We start from the raw sequence: 19557 nt of genomic DNA, 5'->3' as shown, positions 1-19557 counted from the left end.
TTCACAATTAGACACGGTTTTTTTTTTTATTTGGAGAAACATTAACATTAAATTATAAAAGGGGGGATAATAACACAATTCACGTTCCACTAATGCCAGGGCACTTGATTGCCAATGGTGCCTTTTTTATAGAACTTGGCTGTGGCTGAGGCTGTATTGGCCAACGTTGGTGTTGGCGGCGCTGGCTCATACGTAGGAGCACCGCCTTCAGTACAAGCCTTCAGGACTGCAGCACATCTCCATTGGCGGGAATAGTTCATGCGCCAGAGACGCACACAACCATCATCGCCCGTAGAGATAAGCATTGTCGCTAACATATTCCAACAGACTCGCCATACAGGGCAATTGTGTTCACTGTATTTAACCGTTTGTATGTCCAACTTGGAGGCGCCGGTGGAGTCACTGCAAAATAATTTAAATTAATACTTTGAAAAGTCAAAATCAGTAAGAATTTTGTGTCTTACGTCACTCCCCGTATGTTGACTATGTAGAGATCTTTACTGGCCACAGCCAGCATATGGAAAGTTCGTCCTGCATTGGGGGCAAAGGCCACATCGGTTACAGGATCAGTTATGTCATTAACAGTCTCAATTTTTACACATTTCCGGGCATTTTCGCTATAGGCAAAGAGAAAGACCTTGCCGGTTGGCGTGGCGGAGTCGTCACTGCCGGCCTAGAAGACAACATATTAATAAAAATCCATCTGACAAACGCATTCCAAAGTCCAAGCACTCACAGCCAACAATTGGGTGACCATATACATGGATTTGTTCCAGGAGAGACAGCTTAGCGACAATTTATTGGCTATCTCATGTTGAACAGGCCATTGGGAAAGATTCATTATGTCGGGTGCCTCATATATACGTATAATGCCGTCTGCCGATGCAGTTGCCAATAGCAGACCTAAATATTTTGGAGCAAACTCCACATCGGTGACGCTAGTTCGTGAATCCACCAGTGTGGTGCGTCTAACCCAACGCCTTGTGGGCGCATTCGTTGTGGAGACCTTCTCCCCGATAACCTCCTCCCACACTGAGGCTGTGCGATCAAACGAACAGGTGGCCACTACTTGGCCGAATTCCGGATGTGCCCATGTGACTCGCCAAATTGATCCTGAATGAGCCTTCCAACTGCTAGACACGTTCCATTTGCTACAAATAAAAAACGTTGTTGGTTTCAGGAGTGCACGAATAGATTAAGTTTTCCCGGTAACACTCACCCGGATGCATCCTCGTCCCAGATCTTTACAGTCTGATCGCTGGAACATGTAGCCATGCGGCGGCCATAGTAATCAAAGACCACATCATGTATAACATCCTTGTGATCGGTAAAAATTGGTTCAACATCAAACATTTTGCGCAAAATTTAATACGCGCTTGTGGAACAATAAACCGGCTGCTAGCGCTGCCAGATGGTGGAAATTAAAAATCGGCGCCCGCTGGCGCCAGACGAAAATAGCTGCTCGTTTTGAGCAATTGACGCAAGAGAACCCGAAAAAACCGCGCTTTTCGGAGCTCCACTTCTTTGTTCGATGTTGGTACTTGTTGCGACGAACCCTCTAATTTGTGTAGTATACTTTGGGGGGATGAAAAATATATTGAGCAATTGACGCATTTTGAGACATTGCCAATTGTGCACACTGCCGCCAACACTGGCGCAAGAAGAACAACAAGAAAACAAATCCCCTATTTCGAAGGCGGACCCTCCGATTACGTCCAAGAACAGCTTAAAATTGAATCAAACGCGTGATAAGAATTCATAGTGCCTAGTGCTTGTGTTCGGGGATTATCCTAAAGCTTTTTTCTTAATAGAAGGATTTACGTTATTTAACCAAAATTGCTAATAGAAAGAAGCAACGTGCCAAGCGCAATACGATGGAGAAAAGTAAGTGCCTGTAAATGGCCCGCGGTGATTAGTCTAACTAATTACAATTACTAAGTGATAGAGCGCATACATTTGCTTGCATTATGCTAAATGACAGTGACCAACAGCAGCAACCGCGACAGCAAAGGCGGAGTCCGTAAAAGGTGTCGAAAGGGCTTGTGACAAGGGCGCGGGTGAATAACCTTAATGCAATAGCTAAACAGCTGGCCCCAAGAACCCCTGGACTTTGTTTAACATAGTTTTTGTTTTTTTTTTTTTTTAATACAAATTTGTTTATAAAATCTAATTGTTGTTTGCACTCGAGTCCAAATGGAACACTCTCAGCATAATTTCTCCCACTCTCTCGCCATTCTCGCTTGCTCAGCTGCTCGCTCTCTCTTTTACACTCAGCGCTTGTCACTGACCTTGATTCCTATTGGGCTTTTCATATGGCGCGATTTCTGAACATATTGCCTGGTGTAGTGTAGTGGGTGTGCGTCGTCGTCGTCCCTACAAACCAGAACCAAACTGGTGAAGAGGGGGAGGAAAACAACGCGACAGATGTGAACAGAGACTTGCCAATGCTTCCGACAAGCCTCAGCCGGCTTCAATTACTTAATATGTGAACTAATTTATGCAATTGAGACTGAAGAATCACTCGCTCGGCTCGCCAGTTCTCCCAGTCCCTACTAAGATTAGCTCGAACACGTATTCAGAAACGTATCAATTTCACGGCCATCACACGCGACCACATCTAGGCATCAACATCGGCTATCACCAGACTGGCTGTGGCCACGCGCCAAACATGAATAATACGACCGATATTCCTCCGTGTTAACAGTAAATTTCCGTCTGCCCCGATAAGGCCATCTAGTCAAGTGGGCTCTTAACATTCGGGAGTGCCTGCCTTGCATGCCGGCACCAAAACATTGAATCATAATCATGTTTCCATGGTCACCGCAAAAATCGGAAGATTTTTATACCCTTGCAGAGGGTATTATAAAATTGGTCAGATGTTTGTAACGCACAGAAGGAGACGTTTCCGACCCCATAAAGTATATATATTCTTGATCAGCATGAGAAGCTAAGTCGATATAGCCATGTCCGTCTGTCCGTCTGTCCGTCTGTCCGTCTGTCCGTCTGTCCGTCTGTCCGTCTGTCCGTCTGTCCGTCGGTGCGTACGCGTTTTACTCAGCCATCTTAAGAGCTATCGGGATGAAATTTTTTTGGGAGCTTTTTTTTACCCGGGTGAGATAAAGTATGAAAATCTTTGGGATCGGACTACTATATCATATAGCTCTGGAACAAAAATTTTTGCAAAAATTGGAGTATCCCCATGAAATTTACCAATATAATAGAATTTGATATAAAATCTCAGATCCCAAAATTTGACCCTGATCGGATAAATAGAACACAAGTTACAGTCTATATAAATCGGCTCAATCGCTGCCGGCAGCTCTGCTTGCTGCCTACTACGTCATCATCAAATCAACAGAGCACATGCATACTCACACAGACGCAACGCTACATAAACTGTATGTGTATGCGTGCGTTGCTTTGCTTAGGGAATGAGGGAAGAAGAAGAACAAATTGTACATAGTATGAAGAGTAAAATTGTTTTGTTTGTATATTAATGAATTGAGTTGCAGAAAACAAATTTTGAACATGTGAAATTATTATTGTCAAGGACTGCAAGGGTATATAAACTTCGGCATAGCCGAATTTAACTTCTTTGATATTTATTTTTGCTTTTGCCCTAATCAGATGGAATTGTAGTGGACGATCAAGCGGGCAGGGCAGTCGCGACGTTACGGAAATTCTTTTATGACATTTAAAAAACCTCTGCTGATTTTTTTATTAAAAAAAAAAAAAAAAAAAAAAAAAAAAATTATCAACAAACATGATGCCGGCTGCTCCTTAGATTTGCGTGCTCAGTTCGTGGGCAATGAATTGATATTATTATTAACTTGATTTTGAGTGCAATCGCAAGTTAATTTAAAAAAAAAAAAAAAGAAACAATCTACGTAAATGCAATTTAAGTTGTTTTTGTTGTTGCTGCTGTTGTTACTTAAGCTTGATTGCCCCCCCGCCAAAGTGCATCATCGTCAGAGGCAGATGCATCTTAACCCACTGATGACATTGTGGGTGCCCATTTCCGACCGGGCTGCAATTTTTATTTTGATTTTAAGAAAAAAGCTCTCCCAATTGACTTTATAAAATTTTCATTTTGTAAACAGTGTAAATTTTTGTTTTTTAAAATATTACATTATTTGTATACGAGAATTTTGACCTACTTATTTGCAAAATATAGCAATTACTTTTCAATTGAAATTATTTTGAAATTTTACAAAGTTTTTAATACAAAAAATGATACATAGTCAAAAGTTGGAAGACAGTATTTTATCTGAAAGGTCAACAAATTAAACTTTGAATGTTCTTTTCTTTGATTTAAATATAATTAACATAGAGAATTTTTGATACACATAAAAAACTTTCTGTTCGAAAAGCCGAAGAGTCTTTTAAAACCATTTTCAACATTCAACAGATTTGACTGTTTTTTTGCTTAAGGGAAGACTTTACTAAGACATTTACCCTTAATTGTTTAGCTTAGCTTTTTAATTATTCAGTTTATTAAGACTTTCTTACTGCTTTTCAATAGATTAATATCGGGTGATCTTTAGGTTTAAGCCGGATTTATATACTGTGCCAAGGTGTCAAGTGCAATTCCGATTCCAAAATAGATTTATAATTTGAGTCATGGAAATCTTAAGCCAATTTTGCACTCAGTCTTGAGTCTCTATGTGAATTACTTCCTAGTTTTTGGTGTACCTAAAGTGTTTAGGATGTTTAAAAGCCAGGATTGTTATCGAATCTAGGCCAAAAGCAAAAGAAAACATTTAAAGTATCTCAGCCCTTTAATCATCTCAGCCCGGGTCTTTACTTTTCTAAATCCATCCCTGTCTCTGACATTGAAAATACGCGACATATGTATTTGTATAAATTGGTATTTTACTCATACTTTTCCTTTTTAACGAAAGCTATTATGTTGGTTGATTAAAAAATATTGCAAACTTAGTTCAATTTCATCCAACTGCGACCCTTTTAACCGAGGGTTAAGCATAACCTTGACATTGAAAATCTGTTGCAGATAAAATAAAATATATATATAATGCACCAAGACTCGTTGGCAACGGGTTAGCGAATCATTATTGATTATTTTATCTCTAACGCTATCGACAAATAAAAATAAACAATCAAAAAAGAAAAAAAAAAAACAACAAAATGCTTAACAACAAATACGAAATGAAAAATTAAAAAGTTGCCCACTTTTGCTTAATATTTTCAATTTTGTGTCGTTGTTGTTGTTGTTGTTCGTTCTCATTGTCGACCCATGAAGCCCTCTGAAAAGTGATTAACATATGCGAGCAACAACCTGGGTACAACACGCATACACACACACACACACACACACACACACACACACACTGACAGCACGAACACACACTTATTAACTAACTAGTAGACATTTAGGCAAAAGCATAAGTAGGTATATATTTAGTTGATAGTGAACGACGGACAACTGACGACTGACGGGCAACGCGATACCGAGGTCCAAGACTCGAAGCTTGAGCTTCTGTATGGTCAGTAGTCATCGATAGTGTGTGCTTGGAGGAGCATTGTCCAGTCGCATTTCAAACCTCGGTCATTGCAGTAGCTACCTAGCGGGCAATCGGTGCGGAACCTTAATAAAAAAAAAAAAGAAAAAAACATTTTACGTTCCGCGCTCTACATTAAACAAAAGCCTCTTTAGATTCAACTTGCTCGAATGCAATCATAAAAATAATAAAAGTGAACTGACCGAATACAAAAGCCAAAAGAAAAAAAGTGGTAAACAAAAAAAAATATCTAAAAGATTCCCATAAAAAAACTACTATTAAATTAAACGATCAAATAACATACGAAAACAAAAAAACACACTTGAAAGTTGTAAAGTGGCTCTTATCGGCCGATCAATTCTACTCTACATATGATATTTGTATAAATATAATCGCAAGTGTTAGCTTCCTTCCACTTATAACTCAAATTAAACCTAAAAACTAGAGTCGTCTCTCCACTTGTTTAGATCGGAATTGCTGTTCAAGGCGAAATTTCTCAGTGATTTGTAATTCGATTAATTCTTTTTCTCTCTGTCCCTTGTCCATGGAAAACGACGACTTAGACTTACATAACACCACGATAAGAGACCCATAATAGTAGTAGTTAGTACTTTGATTCACCTTTCAATGCCTTTCAAATAAAATCTGGGACTAAATGTGAAGGGCTGGTGCGGGGAAAGGGGTGGTCTCTTACATGCTGCTACACATTGTAATGGCAAAAACATTGACCTTTTTCCTATCTATGTATAAGTAAATGCGTAAATTTGCATTTCTAGCCAGCTATGGGGATTTTTCTTTCTTCTTCTTTTTGATTTTAATTTTTTAATTAACCTCTGCACCTTGTACCCCAAAAATAAGCAAGTTTTTGTCTTAGGAATTTGCAATACTCTTGCGTTTAGTCAACGAAGATTTTCGAAATATTTTCGATTCGAATTGTTTTCAAAGGTAAAACGGTTGCATATTCCACAATTGTGTTGCAAGTTGAAATTTAAAAATGCTTCTTTGATTATGTGAACTTCTATTGAATAATTTAACAAATTTAATTTTAAATTATGGGTCAAAGTTTAATAAAAATTTTAGAAACTTTTAAAATTTGTTCAGAATAATTCAAAATTTTTTAGTTTTTTTTTTGTTTCCTTTAATAATTTTAACGTATACTTAATTTATAGAGTATTGAAATTTTGTTTTAACACTTATTTAATGGTTTCATTTTGGATTTTCGTTTTTTGTTTTGTATTTTGGGTTGACATAAATCGTATGTATGCTGGGTCGGAATAAACATTTATACGGGAAGTAGGCCGAGGTTTACTATAAGATGACATTAATTTGTTAATAAAAAATGCATTATCCAAAATTTAAGTATTCAAGTCAATAAAACAATTTTATATAGTGCATTTTTTGTTTGTTTTCAGTTTGTAAATTATTTTTAAATGATATTCATATTGGGTACTTGGGTTTTCATACAATATTAAATCTTAAACATTTTATCCAATATAAGCATCATTATTTTATTGAATTTAATCATCATTATTAATCATCAAAGTTTTGAATTATTTCCATATTTGAAATGCATTAATTTTGACTAATGAAGATTCATGATTTACAATAAAACAATACTTTAATCACTTAAGTAATATTCCGTATTTCCTTAGTTCTTGATTTCAAATTCCGTTGAAACGCTCACCTCCATTTGATTAGATCCGTCCCTGCCCACAAGATATGTACATATATAATTTGGAATTTCGTTTTCTTGACCGTCTTTAATTTGAAATCGCAAAACTAGTTTATGCATAATTTAGCATTTTTGATTTTTGTTTTGTTTTCTGTTACGTCTCCATTTCGGTCGTTCATTTGGCCCACAAAAAAAAGGCACAAATCGTCTGGTGGTGGCAAGTTTTTTGAACTTGAAAACCTAAACATACATAAGCGATAGATACAACTTATGAACCTCTTTAGTTTGTTTTCACACTTTCACTGTCCTTTAAACCGGAATGCAAATCAAATAAACAACAAAAAATATATCTTTTTGACAGCCAAATTGGTGGCCGATGATAGCCGATGTTGATCGTGATTATATTAGGAGCTCTGGCTGCTTTACTTGCATTTCTATTTAACTTGCTTTTTGGCCGCGGCCAGAATAGAGCAAGAATAATAACTACAGCAACGACAACAACAACTGAATGTACTACAACTACACACTGCACTATCAATAGTAAGAATCTCATTATAAGACTAAAAGAAAAATTTCAAAAAAAAAAAAAAAAAAAACGAATAGAGACCTTGTAAATCAACCGAAAAAACATTTAAAAGGGCCACATAAAGCGCACACCTTGAAATGTGTATTAAACGTGTTTATAGATAACCTGAGATAACCTATGCGAGCTTATCTTTATACAGCACACACTGTGAACCTATGTATATTATGTAGTAGTTCTAACAGTTCTCATTCTCTTCCAGACAGCTCCAGCGTCATTGTAGCGACAGCAACAACCCCAACAACCTCTGGAGCAACAACAAAAACAGCAACGTCGGCAACAACAGGAGGATCAATCAAGTCCAACGACAAACGTTATCCCAAGACGACCTGCATTAAGAAAGTCAAATTCTCCAGCGAAAGCCTAAAAAACGAAGTGGATGAAATTTGTGAGCAGTTGAAGGATAACGCCTTGATTGATCTTAGCAACGATAATTTAAGAGTTAATTATCGTCAACATCATCAGCAAAATAACATCAACCACAGCCACAACAACAACAACAATATCAGCAATAATATTGACATTAACAAGTTCAACATGAGCACAACAGAGGCTGAAAATGATGTGGCAACAGGCACTCCCGCAGATGCAGAGAGGCCAAGTTTTTTGGTGAGTTTTAGATGGTATATAAGTGCATTCTTAGGGAAGTCTACATGGTTGTGCGGTTTGGTTTTTTGGAGGCACCTACCCAGCATTTTATATAATTTGGTAACCGAGCCACCACTCCTCTTGATAAAGTTCTTTAAACACCTTTTTTTTTGACTTCTTTTTGAATCAAAAACTAGTTTTATCGATCAATTTTAGAGTCATATTTAGATAATCAAGTATGAAAGTAAATCTATTTTAATCAACAAAAGCGCTCAAAAATATACTTATCAAGGTGATATTACTAAAACTATCTTCTATCATCAGAAGATTTATTAAAATTACAAAGTGAGCTGATTAATCTTAAAAATTATTTGAATAACCCATATTTTGGTCTTGTCTAGAATCTAGATCCTCAATCTCCCTCTCAATTCTCCTATTGATGTTTTTAATAATTTCTTTGAGGTTAACATTTTGTTTAGACAAACATTTTTTTGTTTACAACAAATGTTATCAAACCTGGAACCTGTTGATTTTGTTAGAATAAATTTAATCAAAATGTTATCTGAATCTAAAATATAACTTTGGTAGGTCTTAAAATTCAGACATTAAAAAAGAAAAACGTTTAAATGTAGGCTTAATTCCTCTGTGAAACAGTTTTCTTAAACACAAAACTTCTTAGCCGAAAGGTTCAAACGTTTTTAATAAAAACAATATTTAATAAGTTTATGTAAAAATATTGAATAATCTTTATATGACTGCAAATTCACATTTTCTGTGTTAAAAAAGTATTTTTTATCTTTGGCCGATAACAAAAAATTCATGTGTATAAAATGTATCGAAAATTAAATAACCGTTAAATAATAAGGTTAGAATTAAAAAATATGGGTTACAAACTGTTAGATGAGTATGTATGTATGTGTGTATATTTCTATGAATGTAAACAATAGTGTAAATTGAGACGTATTTTTATTTGTGTTTATATATCGTAGTTTCTATTAAAAATCTGTTCACACGCTTTAATATAAATATTTGATTTATCATTGCTTTAACAGGTGGGCGATGAAATCGATGAGAAGGCAGCCGAAGCTGGCGAAGCAGTTGATGAGTTCCCCCAAAAGCTGCAGAGCGATATACGCCAGAATGGCGACATATCCGAGCGACGCAAGCGACTGAGGTAAGACGAAACAAGAAGAACAAGAAGCTGGGCATAAAGGGGAATATCAAATAGATAGCTATAGAATATATAAACAAAGTACACCGCATGAAGAGAGCAAAACAAAGACCAGATGACTACGTCATAGATAGATGGCGCGAGTTTAACAAAAAGAGATAGATAGATAAAGAAGCTTTCTTAAGCTTTATCACAACCGGTAATGCCCATCCACACAAACAGAGAGAGACAAAGAGTGAGAGAGTGAAAAAGGGGGAACAGGTGCCGCCAGTGCGGCACTTTGAAACCTCTACACACAACTTTTACTAGCTGCTTTCATTCATAACTCGGATTTTCGAAGGCCTTAACTAAGGGTCAATACTAGCTTTAAAACTCTCTCTCACCAGTCTCTTTTTGGCATGGTCGGTCAATACGGCGTATGAGCAACAAAATGCGGGGGGAACACAACTCGTTGTCTCGAGTCTCGAGTTGTGTGTCAGTTGCTCATCGAACGTCGACTCCGTCGGTCCGCCATTTCTGCGTGCTTAGCCAGCTGATTTGTTGTATATCATCCGTCCACAATTGATTTACCTTTGCCGCCGCGTGGTGAAAGTGGTGCACTGTGCCACGGATATATTAGTGTTGGCTTGTTTTTTTTTTCGTTTTCTGCTGTTTATTGTTTTATTAGTCAGACTTGCATAAGTCTAGTGGGAGGGGCACACCCCTGCAAAAAGCTATATACTTCAAAATATTGCATATTGTGAATGCTTTTGGCTCTCATTGCCTTTGTCAAAATGCTAAAGCGTCGGGCTAGCAAGCGTTTTGTACTTGTTGAATCTGGCGAGGAGCCGCAGTCGGGAGCAGGAGGTGTTAATAATAATGATAATGCCAGCAGTGGATCCATTAGTATACCCAACTTTGTTGCCATTGAACACACCAATTCCAATGATGACCTGATGATCCCGAGCAGCAAAACTGTCAACAATAATGAGTCAACATCAAATCTTCTCACCGTTCCGAGCGTTGCAACCTTAAAGTAAATAGTTTCAGCAAGTGAAAACCTGTTTTGTTTGTTTCTTTTTTCGACAACGAACCCACAAAAAAAGAAAACTATAAATGTAAATAATTAATTTAATATTGTTGTTTGGTTTTTTTTTATAGGCCCAGTATGTCACGCGGCACCGGGTTGGGACAGGATCGTCATCAGGATCGTGATTTCCATATTGCCACCACGGAAGAGTTTGTAAAACGTTTCGGTGGCACTCGTGTCATTAATCGTGTCCTTATTGCCAACAATGGAATTGCGGCAGTCAAATGTATGCGTTCCATTCGTCGTTGGTCCTACGAGATGTTCAAAAATGAACGTGCCGTACGATTTGTGGTTATGGTCACTCCCGAGGACTTGAAGGCCAATGCCGAGTACATTAAAATGGCCGATCACTATGTTCCCGTGCCCGGGGGTTCCAATAATAACAATTATGCCAATGTTGAGCTCATTGTGGATATTGCACTTCGCACTCAAGTTCAGGTAAGAAAGGGATGCGAATGGTATTTTGGTTTTTGATTGTTTGTTAGAGATCACATATGTATTCCCAGTTTCAATGGTCAAGTTGACCGCATCGTACGATCTGTGTTTACACGCCCCAAAGGCAACAGCAGCAATCGTCCGATGTATAGCCTCAACATGGCAATACGCTAAATAAGCGTCTGAAATCATATATGTACATATGTATATATATATGTGTGTGTGTGTGTGTGTAAAGAACTTGTACTTGAGACAACCAGCCGGCGTATATTTGATTTACACTATACTACAAAAATTAGGCGAAACGAATTGTAAAGTTCATCTTTAAGTTTTAATATCCCAGCTTGTGGCATTTACAAGTTAATTTTGTTTGTTGTTGGTAATAGAAAAATTTAGTACTATTAACCAGAAAAATTTACTTACTATATCTAATCTTTAGTCTAGTCATATAATTAGATAGATGAGAAGGTTATATGAATTAATTATTATGCCCCTATAGCAAAAAGATAAAACAAACACACACACGAAAAAGTTCGAGTTAGAGAAAGAAAAAAGTATTAAAAGTATGTGAATTAAAGCTGTCAGATTTTACCAATAAATCGATTCATATAGAATGTAGGTTACCACTTGGATGGACCTTGGACTTATCTTAGATAAACAGAACAAAATAGTTAGTTAAATGCACTTTAAAATGTTTACTTTTACACTAAATGACCTCACTAAAAAATTCACTTAAATATTGCATGGTGTAATTAGTTAACAAGTGTAAAAGGAAATTTGTACATACAGTGAGCACTCTCTTAGATGAACGAACAATAACCCAAATCAATTTTTATTCTACTCAAGTATAACAAAATTACTTCTGAAAATAAGTAAAGCTGCCAGAACTGATACACCTATCAAAAGAGATGTCCTTTAAGCGGGTTTTCACTGTACACCCAACAATATGTCTTTATTAAGAGAACAATACAAAGTATGGGTTAACTTTTAAAAAAGATATTATACCCCCCTTGTTTGCCGGGAATCTTTCCTTAATGGGAAATCAATTTTTCCCAATGACGTCACAATGGCTTTAATGCGTGTCAGCTTTTAATTTAGCTTCCTTTATTTTACTCTTGTTTCTAGGCCGTTTGGGCTGGTTGGGGTCATGCCTCAGAGAATCCGAAATTACCTGAACTGCTGCATAAGGAGGGTCTGGTCTTTTTGGGACCACCAGAACGTGCCATGTGGGCTTTGGGTGACAAGGTAGCTTCCTCGATTGTTGCCCAAACAGCTGAGATACCCACCCTGCCATGGTCCGGTTCGGAGCTGAAGGCACAGTACAGCGGCAAGAAAATTAAGATTTCTAGCGAATTGTTTGCCCGCGGTTGTGTAACCAATGCGGAGCAGGGTCTGGCAGCTGTAAATAAAATTGGTAAGTCTACGGAATGGTCTCCCAAATGTGACCAATTCAATTACATTCTCTATTTTTAATATAGGTTTCCCTGTGATGATTAAGGCATCAGAAGGTGGTGGTGGCAAGGGTATTCGTCGTGTGGATACCGCTGAAGAGTTCCCAGCTCTATTCCGACAAGTACAAGCCGAGGTTCCTGGTTCACCTATTTTCGTAATGAAATTGGCCAGCGGTGCCCGTCACTTGGAGGTCCAGCTATTGGCTGATCAGTATGGCAATGCCATTAGTTTGTTTGGTCGTGACTGTTCCATACAGCGTCGCCATCAGAAGATCATTGAGGAAGCTCCGGCTATTGTGGCTCAGCCCGAAGTTTTTGAGGACATGGAGAAGGCTGCTGTCCGTCTGGCCAAAATGGTTGGCTATGTCAGTGCCGGAACTGTGGAGTATCTGTATGATCCGGAGGGTAAATATTTTTTCCTCGAGCTAAATCCACGTCTGCAGGTGGAGCATCCCTGTACGGAAATGGTTGCCGATGTCAATTTGCCAGCCTGTCAGCTACAAATTGGAATGGGTATTCCCCTATACCGACTGAAAGACATACGACTACTGTACGGAGAGTCTCCATGGGGTTCCTCCATAATTGACTTTGAGAATCCTCCAAATAAACCACGTCCATCTGGACATGTGATTGCTGCCCGCATAACATCCGAGAATCCCGATGAGGGTTTTAAACCCAGCTCAGGAACTGTGCAAGAGCTGAATTTCCGCTCCAGCAAGAATGTGTGGGGTTACTTCAGTGTGGCAGCTTCCGGAGGATTGCACGAGTTTGCCGACTCTCAGTTTGGTCATTGTTTCTCATGGGGTGAAAATCGTCAGCAGGCTCGTGAGAATCTTGTGATTGCCCTCAAAGAGCTATCCATTCGTGGTGATTTCCGAACCACGGTTGAGTACCTGATCACATTGCTGGAGACGAATAGATTTTTGGACAATAGCATTGACACAGCCTGGTTAGATGCCTTGATTGCCGAACGAGTCCAGTCGGAGAAACCGGACATCTTGCTGGGCGTGATGTGTGGTTCGCTTCATATCGCTGACCGTGAAATCACCGAATCATTTTCAAGCTTCCAAACCTCACTGGAGAAGGGCCAGATACAGGCGGCCAACACTCTGACCAATGTGGTCGATGTGGAACTCATTCATGATGGCATTCGGTATAAGGTGCAGGCAGCCAAGAGCGGAGCCAACTCATATTTCCTGCTGATGAATAGTTCATTTAAGGAGATTGAAGTGCACCGCCTTTCCGACGGTGGATTGCTTATATCATTCGAAGGCGCTTCCTATACCACCTACATGAAGGAGGAGGTCGATCGCTATCGTATTGTCATTGGCAATCAGACTTGTGTCTTCGATAAGGAGAATGATCCTTCTCTGCTGCGTAGTCCATCGGCTGGTAAGCTAATAAATCTTCTAGTAGAAGAAGGTGCCCATGTGAGTAAGGGTCAAGCGTATGCTGAGATAGAGGTGATGAAAATGGTGATGACCCTCACCTCCCTCGAAGCGGGCACGGTGACATTTGTACGTCGGCCGGGTGCCGTTTTAGAGGCGGGATCTCTGCTGGGTCACCTTGAACTAGATGATCCTTCATTGGTAACGAAAGCACAGCCTTGCAAGAGCCAATTCCCCCAACCTGAGAATGCTCCAGTGCCAGAGAAGCTGAATCGCATTCACAACACCTACAAGAGCATCTTGGAGAACACTTTGGCAGGCTATTGTTTACCCGAGCCATTTAATGCCCAGCGTCTGCGTGACATCATTGAGAAATTCATGCAAAGCTTGAGAGATCCTTCCTTGCCCCTGCTTGAATTGCAGGAGGTGATTGCCTCCATATCCGGACGAATTCCCATCTCGGTGGAGAAAAAGATTCGCAAGCTTATGACCTTGTATGAGCGCAATATCACCAGTGTTCTGGCCCAGTTCCCATCCCAGCAGATAGCCAGTGTCATCGATAGCCATGCCGCTACTCTACAGAAGCGTGCCGACCGCGATGTCTTCTTCCTGACCACTCAGAGCATCGTGCAGTTGGTGCAGCGCTATAGGAACGGCATCCGTGGCCGCATGAAGGCCGCCGTCCATGAACTTTTGCGTCAATACTACGATGTTGAGTCCCAGTTCCAGCATGGTCATTACGACAAGTGTGTGGGTCTGGTGCGGGAACACAACAAGGATGACATGCAAACTGTGGTGAACACCATTTTCTCCCACTCTCAGGTGGCAAAGAAAAATCTGCTGGTCACACTGCTCATCGATCATTTGTGGGCCAATGAACCCGGTCTCACAGATGAGTTGGCCAACACTTTGAGTGAATTGACGTCTCTAAATCGTGCGGAGCATTCTCGAGTGGCATTGAGATCACGACAGGTTCTGATTGCTGCTCACCAGCCAGCCTACGAGTTGCGACACAATCAAATGGAATCCATCTTCCTGTCAGCCGTTGACATGTACGGCCATGATTTCCATCCGGAGAACTTGCAGCGGTTAATTCTGTCGGAGACCTCGATCTTTGATATACTCCACGACTTCTTCTATCACTCCAATCGGGCGGTGTGCAACGCTGCTCTTGAGGTGTATGTGAGAAGAGCCTACACATCGTACGAGTTGACCTGTCTCCAACATTTGGAACTCTCTGGGGGGATTGCCTCTGGTCCACTTCCAATTTCTGTTGCCCACTGCTCATCCTAATCGCCTTTTCTCACGCATGTCCTCGCCCGAGGGTCTAGATCAGGCGGCGGCCGAAAGTTTGGGCAGTTCCTTTGTACGCACCGGCGCCATAGCAGCGTTTGATTCATTCGAACACTTTGAAATGTATTCGGATGAAATTCTGGACTTGCTCGAGGATTTCGTCTCACCTGCATTGGTTAGTGCCAAGGTTCTGGAGGCCGTGGAGGCTGTGGATTCCATTTCGGACAGTCGTCATAGTACATCGATTAATGTTTCGCTTTCGGATCCCGTGACCCGGGCGAATGCCGCCGAGGAGGCCAAGTCCACCGAGCCCATACATATTGTCAGTGTCGCTGTGAGGGAAACCGGCGAAATGGACGATTTGCAAATGGCCCAAATATTTGGCAACTACTGCAAAGAGCACAACGAAGAGCTGTTCCAACGGCGCATTAGGAGAATTACTTTTGCTGCCCTCAAGAAACGTCAGTTCCCCAAGTTCTTTACCTATCGCGCTCGTGATAAATTCGAGGAGGATCGCATTTACCGTCACTTGGAGCCCGCATCAGCTTTCCATTTAGAGCTGAATCGTATGAAGACCTACGATCTCGAAGCTCTGCCAACAGCCAACCAAAAAATGCATTTGTACTTGGGCAGAGCCAAGGTTTCTAAGGGACAGGAGGTCACTGATTATCGCTTCTTCATTCGTTCAATCATTCGACACTCGGATCTCATCACCAAGGAGGCATCGTTCGAGTATCTTCAAAATGAAGGAGAACGCGTTCTCCTCGAGGCTATGGATGAACTGGAGGTGGCGTTCTCTCATCCCCATGCAAAACGCACCGATTGCAATCACATTTTCCTCAACTTTGTACCCACTGTCATAATGGATCCGGCCAAAATAGAGGAATCGGTGACCAAAATGATTATGCGGTATGGCCCTCGACTATGGAAACTACGTGTGCTGCAGGCTGAACTGAAAATGGTTATACGTCAGTCGCCGCAATCACCCACCCAGGCAGTGCGTCTTTGCATAGCTAATGATTCGGGTTACTTCCTGGACATCTCCATGTACACAGAGCAAACCGAACCGGAGACGGGAATTGTGAGTGCGAATATTAAATCTGTAGGAAACTCCCCACTAACTCTTTGAACTTCCTCCTCTTCTTTTAGATTAAGTTCAAGGCCTATGGCGAAAAGCAGGGATCTCTACATGGTCATCCCATTTCCACACCCTACATGACCAAAGACTTTTTGCAACAGAAACGCTTCCAAGCACAATCGAATGGCACTACCTATGTCTACGACGTGCCCGATATGTTCCGACAGATGAGCGAACGTCACTGGCGGGAGTTCTCCAAAGCTCGTCCCACTGTCGACATACGGATTCCAGACAAAATTCTCTTGGAGTGCCAAGAACTTGTACTCGAAGGCGATAATCTGGTGGAGATGCAGCGTCTGCCCGGAGAGAACAATGTAAGATTACTTTCAGTTTTTCCAAGAAGAATGTCTAACCAATAAGGACTTGTTTTTTCTAGTGCGGTATGGTAGCTTGGCGCATTGTGCTGGCCACTCCAGAGTATCCAAATGGTCGTGAAATCATTGTGATAGCCAACGATTTGACCTATCTAATTGGTTCCTTTGGCATCAAAGAGGATGTGCTCTTTGCCAAGGCTTCTCAGTTGGCGCGTGAACGCAAAGTGCCCAGGGTAAGAAAAACAACAATTTCTTCCATGTACCTTTTTTATATTTTTCATCTTTGTTTCGCAGATATACATCTCTGTCAATAGTGGAGCCCGCATTGGTCTGGCTGAGGAAGTGAAATCTATGTTCCGTATAGCATGGGAAGATCCCGAGGAGCCGGATAAGGGTTTCAAGTATCTTTATCTATCCACTGAGGACTACGCAAAGGTGGCCAATCTCAATTCCGTGCGTGCAATTCTAATTGAGGATGAGGGCGAGCAGCGCTACAAGATTACCGATATTATTGGCAAGGATGACGGTTTGGGCGTAGAGAATTTGCGTTATGCTGGTCTGATTGCTGGTGAAACATCACAAGCTTACGAAGAGATTGTAACCATAGCTATGGTAACATGTCGTACCATTGGCATTGGCTCTTATGTGGTTCGTCTGGGTCAGCGTGTCATTCAGATTGATAATTCGCATATAATACTCACGGGCTATGCTGCTCTCAATAAGGTAAGTGGCATTTGAAATCATCTAAAAACACAGAAGACTAACTTTATATCAATCTCCTGAATTAGCTTCTTGGACGCAAGGTTTATGCCTCTAATAATCAATTGGGTGGTGTCCAGATCATGTTCAATAACGGAGTTACGCACAAGACTGAAGCTATTGATCTGGATGGTGTATACACAATTCTCGACTGGCTCTCATACATTCCCGCCCACATTGGCTGTGAATTGCCCATTGTGCTACCATGTGATCGTGTAGATCGCCCAGTGGATTTCATGCCTACGAAATCTCCATATGATCCACGTTGGATGCTGGCCGGTAGGGTTAATCCTGTGAATGCCAACGAATGGGAAAATGGTTTCTTTGATCGCGACTCATGGAGCGAAATCATGGCTCCCTGGGCCAAGACCGTGGTTACGGGACGTGCTCGTCTGGGTGGTGTCCCCGTTGGTGTAATTGCCGTAGAGACGCGCACTGTCGAAGTGGAAATGCCAGCCGATCCGGCTAATTTGGATTCAGAAGCCAAGACTCTGCAGCAGGCGGGTCAAGTGTGGTATCCGGACTCCTCGTACAAGACAGCCCAGGCCATCAAGGACTTCGGACGTGAGGAATTGCCATTGATTGTCTTTGCCAATTGGCGTGGTTTTTCCGGCGGCATGAAGGACATGTACGAACAGATTGTCAAATTTGGAGCTTACATTGTGGATGGACTGAGGGAGTACAAGAAGCCAGTGTTGATTTATCTACCTCCTAATGCCGAACTCCGTGGCGGAGCCTGGGCTGTGCTGGACTCTCTGATCAATCCGCGTTACATGGAAACCTACGCAGATCCAGAGGCCCGTGGCGGTGTTTTGGAACCCGAGGGCATTGTTGAGATCAAATACAAAGAAAAGGATCTTGTAAAAACAATTCATCGTCTGGATGCTACCACCATAGCGGTAAGTTTGTTTTCACGTTATAGATTTTGCGATGATAATAATAATATTCTTATTCATTGCAGCTTAAACAAGAACTTGATGAAGCAACTGCTGCTGGGGACAAGGTGAAGATCGCCCAGCTCGATGAAAAGATTAAGGCCCGCATCTCAATACTTATGCATGTCTATCACACGGTGGCAGTTCATTTTGCTGACTTGCATGATACGCCTGAACGCATGCTGGAGAAGGAGTGCATCAGTGAGATTGTGCCATGGAGGGATTCCCGTCGCTGGCTCTACTGGAGACTGCGACGTTTGCTGCTGGAGGATGCACACATTAAAAAGATCCTGCGGGCCCAGGATAATCTATCCGTAGGTCAGGCCAAACAAATGCTGCGACGATGGTTGGTCGAAGAAAAGGGAGCCACAGAGGTGAGTAATAAACGGATAATCAAATGCAACATAAACTTGATATGCTTTCCCAAATCATTTCAGGCATATTTATGGGATAAGAATGAACAAATGGTTTCTTGGTATGAAGAGCAAACCAAGAATCAAGAATCCATCGTAACTAGAAATGTAAACTCTGTGCGAAGGGATGCCATTATTTCGACAATTTCCAAAATGCTAGAGGTAATTACTAAAGTGAAGATTGCGTTAAAGAATTCTTTCTAAAACTTTCATGTTCTTTTCTGTTCACAGGACTGCCCCGATGTGGCGCTGGACGCTGTGGTGGGTCTTTGCCAGGGCCTGACGCCAGTCAATCGTGGAGTTGTTGTACGCACACTGGCACAAATGCAACTGAACGAGGAGTCCTCCTCGAATATCCAGGGATGATGATTCTTTGCTAGGTTTTAAGTTTTCAAACTCTCCAGCCATTCCCCCCATTTGCCCCCAAAAACCCAACCCCACCTCAATTCATCGCATCTTAGCGATAGCTTCATTGCTCTCTCAACCCCTCGTAGCTCTTGTAATATAATGCAGCCTTTTGTTTTAGTTAAATTTCTTTAACATTAAATTAGCTTAAAAAACTAGGTTTATTGAAAATATATATGAGATACACAATTGGATTTGTGTAGTAGAAGTTGTGTGGGTTACCCCGTAATCTAAGCTGTATCCATCATGTGTATATATTCTATATGTACTTGCTCTCTATAGAATACAAAATACTTTCCATTAGTTGTCTAAGACCCAAAGTCGTTTGTACACTTACACACACATACATATAGAGCTTTTGTGAATTATACGAATATTTGAAAATATATGGTACAATATATAAATATATATATTATTTTTGGAA

General features: G+C 40.8%; 2 protein-coding genes across 2 annotated transcripts; one reads left to right on the top strand and one right to left on the bottom strand.

Moving 5' to 3' along the window:
- Nucleotides 1-1417, bottom strand: Nup44A (nuclear pore complex protein Nup44A). Its single transcript, XM_068291669.1, has 4 exons — nucleotides 1220-1417; nucleotides 737-1151; nucleotides 465-673; nucleotides 1-402 (listed from the first exon to the last, which is right to left on the bottom strand). The coding sequence occupies exons 1-4, from the start codon at nucleotides 1351-1353 to the stop codon at nucleotides 90-92; spliced, it is 1071 nt and encodes a 356-aa protein (XP_068147770.1). The 5' UTR covers nucleotides 1354-1417; the 3' UTR covers nucleotides 1-89.
- A 270-nt stretch (nucleotides 1418-1687) lies between these two features.
- ACC (acetyl-CoA carboxylase) lies at nucleotides 1688-19541 on the top strand. The gene is given in 14 exon segments (XM_068291667.1): nucleotides 1688-1884; nucleotides 7977-8383; nucleotides 9415-9536; nucleotides 10674-11040; nucleotides 12163-12451; nucleotides 12516-15115; nucleotides 15117-16250; nucleotides 16319-16621; nucleotides 16684-16854; nucleotides 16916-17344; nucleotides 17410-18279; nucleotides 18342-18689; nucleotides 18753-18890; nucleotides 18960-19541. Coding segments are annotated over 14 exon segments (7323 nt in total). The 5' UTR covers nucleotides 1688-1874; the 3' UTR covers nucleotides 19095-19541.
- The last annotated feature ends 16 nt before the right edge of the window (nucleotides 19542-19557 follow it).

The sequence above is a fragment of the Drosophila tropicalis genome, unplaced genomic scaffold (assembly GCF_018151085.1).
Source record: "Drosophila tropicalis isolate 14030-0801.00 unplaced genomic scaffold, ASM1815108v1 contig_593, whole genome shotgun sequence".
Lineage (NCBI taxonomy): Eukaryota > Metazoa > Arthropoda > Insecta > Diptera > Drosophilidae > Drosophila > Drosophila tropicalis.
The sequence above is the reverse complement of the archived record's forward strand: the minus strand, read 5'-3'. Positions and strand labels throughout refer to the sequence as shown.